We start from the raw sequence: 6,082 nt of genomic DNA, 5'->3' as shown, positions 1-6,082 counted from the left end.
CTCTCTCTCTCTCTCTCTCTCTCTCTCTCTCTCTCTCTCTCTCTCTCTCTCTCTCTCTCACAGTTTCGCGCGCGCCCGCGCCTTTTCTGCTGTGCGCATCGCGTTTTTAACCCTTCAGCCCGTGAACACTGTGCGTTGTGCATTGCACAGTCGATATCGGACATTGTTGCGCCGTCAGCGAACGTAACTTAAATAATTGAGCCGATCCAGCGCGAGACGGACAAAGAGAGAAAGAAAGAGAGAGAAAGAGAGGAATTTCTCACGGCGTGAACCTTACGAGACGCAGTCTTATTCCTTTCGCTCGGGATAAACTGCTCAGTGTACACTCCCGAGATCTTTTCCACGAATGAAAAATTAACGAACGGTCAACGTGATCTTCGACACGTGCTCTCCGAAACGTGACGCGCTCACGCGCCGGAATTAATTTGCAGGAGGACAGAAACGCGCGCTTGTAACGTCCAATCAAATTAATTTGATGAATTCGTCCGGAGGAAGTGCCGTTGATATTTTCGTTAATGAAGAACGCATCCCCGCGCATTACGCGTCGAATGTTCGAACGAGCGAGTCAGGCAGGCAGGCAGCCAACCAACCAGCCAGGCAGCCTCTGATGGCACACGTAGCGAGCGAGCGAGCGAGCGAGCGCTGATACGATTGCTCCATTTACTCGTATTAATAGCGACGGGATCCGCACGTGGACGACTGGTGGCCCGGAGCTATAAGGATTAAACGCAATGCCACAAAGTGGCAGGCTGCTTGTCGCGGATGCGGCTTATTCGTCGCGAGACGAGATGTTCCGCGCGCGTGGTTTTAACGCCCACGCACGATTCCGCATCGCGCGTATCTTCCTTCCCTCCCTTTTCTCTCGCTCAGTCTCTTTCTCTCTCTCTCTCTCTCCTATCCTTCTCCTCTTCCATCCAGCGGTATCCTCCCGCGTCCCTCTGCTCGCCGCGTCCGCATTGTCGTACATAGCTAATCGAATCCCTTCGATTTCCTCTTTTTCTTGCAGGGTGGCGGCGGTAGCGGCGGGGCTGCGGGCGGACTGAAATTCACGGTGGCGGACACTTGCGACCGGATCAAAGAGGAGTTCAGTTTCATCCAATCGCAGTACCACACGTGAGTATCTCTGTCTCTCTTCTCTTTCTCTCTCGCCCGCACGTTCTTCGTACTTTTCTCCTCTCCTCTCCCCTCCTCCGGTCCCTCTTATCCCCTTCGTGCCACTGTCGTTCTTGGATTTCTGTCTCTCTTTACCCTCTGCCTTGTTATTTCCGTTTACGTTATCGTGTTTCTCCGACTTTTCGCGACTATCGGCTCCGAGTCGATTCTTCGTTTCGTCGTCGTGTGCTGTCCTCGACGACGACTGTCGCGATTGTGGACGGTGGATTCGTGCTCGTTGACATGCTCGTCTCACATGCGCGTTTTCCTGTTTGTCCTCAAACACCGGGCTTGCCGGCGCGTTTAACACGCGTTCGCAATTAGTATATATGTTTTATCTGCCCAAACGGCGGCCGTAATCTCCGACCGCTTTACTGATCTGCACTGATCTCAACCGCCTTTTTACTTTTCACAGACTGAAGATGGAGTGCGAGAAGTTGGCCAACGAGAAAACCGAGATGCAAAGGCATTACGTTATGGTAAGGCACTTTGTAAGTTCCCTTTCCTGTCTTTCCACTTTGATTAAGTCTTATTATGTCTTACCTCGCGCGAGCTCTCGGCGCAGCTCGAGCGAAAACAACTCGGACGACAATTCGTTTCCCCCGTCGATCGCGAAGAATGTGCCGACGGTATATCGATGCAGCTGTGTGTGTATACACGTGTGCGCGCCATACCCTCGTCGTCGATTCTCGCGCCAAGTCGCGCAGGGGCGCGACGTCGAGCGCGCACGGAATCCGGAGAAAACGTCGTGGCGAAAAATTCGCGCTTGCGAAAATAGACGGGTGCACCGCCGCCGTCGTCGATTTTCTCGCGGGCGATTATTTAATCCGACGTTCGCGGCGCGGCTTCTGAAAGATGCAACGGTCTCGTTAAAAATAAGATCGAAATTCGATTATCGGTTTCGCGTGCATCGCGAAAACGAAGAAAGGGGAGCTCCCTCACGAGTCTCTTCGTCGTCGTTGTCGTCCCCCCCGCTCCTCTCGTCGCGTTCTCTTATTGGCGACGCGAGAGCACACACATACAGCGCCCGGTGTTTATCGATAACGCGAGCATCGAGGAACCGGATATTATGTAAACGAGAGGAATTGTGCGAGCGTAGCGCGCGAGAGCCAATCGTCCGGGGCGGCGACGGGGCGAGGGGGAGGGAGGTGGCAGCGAGGTGGGCGAGAGAGGGCAAAAACGATCGATATTATTCCCGCCTCATATTGCCGGCTCTTCGATTTAGTTCCATCAGCGCGAAGGCAATTAGTCCGGCCAACCGTACTAATCGTATCGTCATCGGTAAGGAGCTTAACTTGGACTTACCTATATTAAAGTGCAGTACTAACATGGCCCAAAGTATTCGCCGACTATCCGTTTCGCGTTGTCCTCTTCGCTCGGCCCGCTTCGCCGCCGCGGCGGGTAGATGTTATTATTGTCATTACTGCGATATATAGATTTTCTCCGCGCGCGCGACACAGCGCGAGACTCGGCGGAATTTACGTGCGGCGAGGTACGGTAAAATAGAAGTACCGATGCTTGGGCACAGATCTAGGCATTCTGATTTTTTCGGTCGTTAAATGCGAATATTTAAACGTTCAACATGGAACATGCATACTAAGAGAAAAAAAGAGAGAGAATAATGTCTGAAGAGTAGACCTAATACCTACTCGGTGACGTATTTATTTAGGTCTGAATTCTTTTATTTCAATAAACAATTGCCAATGTGCATTTTCTTATTTAATAAATATTTTATATACTATATATATATATATATATATATATATATATATATATATATATATATATATATATATTATATAAGTAAGCCAATACCTAGCAAATAAATATTTCTTAAGTTTTTTTTTTAATTGGTATATACATATATTGAGAAGAGTAAAATATGTATACACATCTATTCTATGTTGAATATTTGTATTTCTTAAAAAGATGCGAATAATAATTAAGTAATATATACTTTTTCAAATTTCATATTTAAATATTCGCACCTAAGGGTCAAAACAATAAGAATGTGCAGGATTAAGTACGCTTTCAGGCATTGGTATCTTTTAGATTCAAAATCGAAGTAATTGTGATGATCATGATATTTCTTCGCAAGAGACGGTGTTTCTCCTCTTGTTATCGTCTCCTTTTCGTTTCTTATTCCGCGACACCGGCGTCGGGAAGTAATATTCTATACACACTCGCTACTTAACACTCCAAGTGTAGATAATTATTTCAGATTGGAATTATTTCAGATTTCACGATTCACATTGCTCGTTAGCTTCGCGTTCCAAAGGCGATACAGTAGACGCGGCGCGTTGATACCGGAAATTGAATGAGCCGAATGAAATATTCGCTCGGCCGTTTCGTCACGAGCAGTGATAGAAACTTTGACTCTCGAGCAGCACGCATCAGCATGGGAGGGGATACGCAGCCACTCACGCGACCGTATCCGTGAAGCTCACAGACACGGTGATGCGTGCTGCTCGGGAGTCAAAGTTTCTATCATTGGTCGCGAGTCGAGACGGTATAAAAAGTCGGCACGCAGGTCGGAGTGTGCGAGGCGATCGAATGCATCTAAATCGTACGTAGAAAACGCGCGCGCATAGGATCCGAGAGTGAAATAAATCCCAACACGCGTGAATCTCTTCTTCCTCCTCTCCGGTCATTTTCCCGGTAGTGGAAATCTCGCGGAATTGCGCGACGACGTCGTCATGGGTGTCATCTTCGAAGTTGCGTAAAAATTTCTCGCGGAATATTCCGCGCTCCGTGTCTCCTCCGCGGTGAATAAAACTCACAAGAGAGAGAGAGAGAGAGAGACGCGTGTGTCAAAAGCGAAATAAGACCCGATACGCGAATACCTTCTTTTCTCCTTTTTCTTTGGTCATTGTTCTGTCGCGGAAATCCCGCGGTTTCGCGGAATCGCGCGACAACATCGTCGTGGACGTCGCCTCCCACAAGTTGCATAAAAATGTCCTTTGGAATATTCCGCGTTCCTCGTCCTCTCGCATCCTCCGTGGCAAATCAAACTCACGGGGTAGGGAGGGAGAAAGAGAGAGAAAGGTAGAGAAACAGCAGTCGGAACCAAAAATGGGAGCAAAAATCAAGGAGTTTCGCTTTTGTCCCGATACAAATTCAGCGCCGCGCGAGAATGCGCTTCCGCGGGCGCGGCTTATGCATTTCTGCAAACCGCTTTCGAGATACGAAAGCGAACGGCACGGATTCGTGGGTCAATAACCCCGTTATACTCGATCGTAGACACAAATTCCGGCGGAGCTTGGAGGCACATTTTGCAGTTTACTCGCTTGATTTTCGAAATCCCAGTAGCAGCGGGGGCGTTTGTAGAAATCAGAAATTGAAGCCGGGTATAATCTCAACGGGTTTAAGCACACTCGGTGTGTGTATGCGTGTGCGCTATGGTAGATAGAAAGGAATACCCCATTGCCAACGTCGTTGCATTTCCATTATTTGCGAATAAACACGGTGGCGGTGGCGAGAGAGGGGGCGAGAGGGGACGAGAGGCGTATGTAACACGTTGTATCGAGATTTGTACTCGCGACCAAAACGGGCGAAAGTACGACCAAAGTTGACGAGTAATATTCCGCTAATTGCCAATTTCGAAGTACTTCATTATTCAGCGGTCCCTCATTGTTGCAGTTAATTGCGGAGAGATACGCGGTCGTAATTTTTGATACTCCTCCCCGTTAACTTTGCAGGAGAGAGCAAGTTGCTGAAATTCGCGCGGTATTCTAACACCAGGTAGTTCGGATTTGCGCGGTTAATGCAAATTACCTAAGAAATGCAAATCCGCGCTCGTGAAGCGGACGCGAAGCGCCGCTGGTGCTTCTTCGTTTTGTGCGCAGGGAGAGAGAGGAAAAGGGGACGGGAGTGAAAAAGAGAGAGAGAGAGAGAGAGAACGAGAACGAGAAGCTCGTTTTACGTAAGCGCTTCGCGTTTACGTCGCGATTTCGGCACGTCTTTGTACGCGCGAATTAATAACTGGCCGGAAAACGAACCGCGCTTGGCTGGTAGATCGATGTTGTCGCTGTAAACGGGGGTATCCTCGATTCCCGAGGTCCTACACCGCCGCCTGCTGTACGGCCGATCGTAATTGTCGCGAACTATACTGTCTCTGTAAACTGCTACACCGATGTGACACCGTGCAAGCAACCAAGCAGCAAGCTGGGCCGAGTGGAAGGGAGTCGGGGGTGCTAGAGGGAGTGGATAAGGGGGGTCGGAGGTGACAGAGGGGTTGATGGGGGTTGGGAGTTGAGCCGGTAATCGATATCTCCAAAGTAAACGAAGAGAGAGATAGAGAAGGGGCCGAGAGGCAGGGGGTGGCAGCAGGAGGTAGAGGAGGAGGTGATGGAGAAGGGGTAGAGGTGGGGGCGAGCGGGAGCGAGAGAAGCAAGGCTCGTCGAGGGAAAAGCGAGTGGGAAAGAGACAGACGCAGAGAGACAGAGAGAGAGAGGAGGGAGGGGATGGGGAGAGATACACAGAGAGAAAGAGAAGAGAGATGGGAGAAAGAGAGAGACGGGAACGGACACGGGCAGAGGGACGAGCAGGAGAATTACAGAGACAGAGAGAGAAATTGATGTCGAGGGTTTGTCAACCACCGACAAGTATTATATACGTGCAAGCCGTAGACGTGAGCGAGGGCGAGGGAGTGTTGGTGCGCAGCACGGTATACATACACACACTCCGCCACCGTGTCTCTGATATTCTAATTCCACCCTCGTGTATTCCCGACCGCCTCCTCCCATTTCTTTCCGTCACCACCACCGCCACCGCCTCCGTCGCTGCCGCCACCGCCGCCGCCACGCGCGCGCAAGTTCATCCTTCGCGATTTTCATTAGGGTAACGCGCCGCGTAAATCCGCGCGTCGCTTCAATTTTTGTCCCCTCCCCCATCCCGCGCTCTTCTTTCCTCCTCTCCCCCCCCCCCCCCC

General features: G+C 50.3%; 1 protein-coding gene across 3 annotated transcripts in view; it reads left to right on the top strand.

Annotated features, from left to right (window-relative positions):
- The window catches only part of LOC116842816 (protein groucho), a 95,328-nt gene that overhangs the window by 42,544 nt on the left and 46,702 nt on the right, over positions 1-6,082 (top strand). For 2 of the 3 annotated variants that reach the window (XM_032812534.1, XM_032812535.1), the window contains exons 4-5: positions 1,007-1,113; positions 1,568-1,631. In XM_032812534.1, coding sequence (XP_032668425.1) covers positions 1,007-1,113; positions 1,568-1,631 — 171 coding nt within the window. Of the gene's footprint in view, positions 1-1,006; positions 1,114-1,567; positions 1,632-6,082 lie in introns of those variants that run through there. The other variant, XM_032812536.1, reaches the window with a different exon arrangement.

Source organism: Odontomachus brunneus, unplaced genomic scaffold, assembly GCF_010583005.1.
Source record: "Odontomachus brunneus isolate Ranch 3 - 2012 unplaced genomic scaffold, Obru_v1 Obru_scaffold_027, whole genome shotgun sequence".
Taxonomy (NCBI): Eukaryota; Metazoa; Arthropoda; class Insecta; order Hymenoptera; family Formicidae; genus Odontomachus; species Odontomachus brunneus.
Note: the sequence above shows the minus strand (reverse complement) of the source record. Positions and strands in the feature narration are given on the sequence as shown.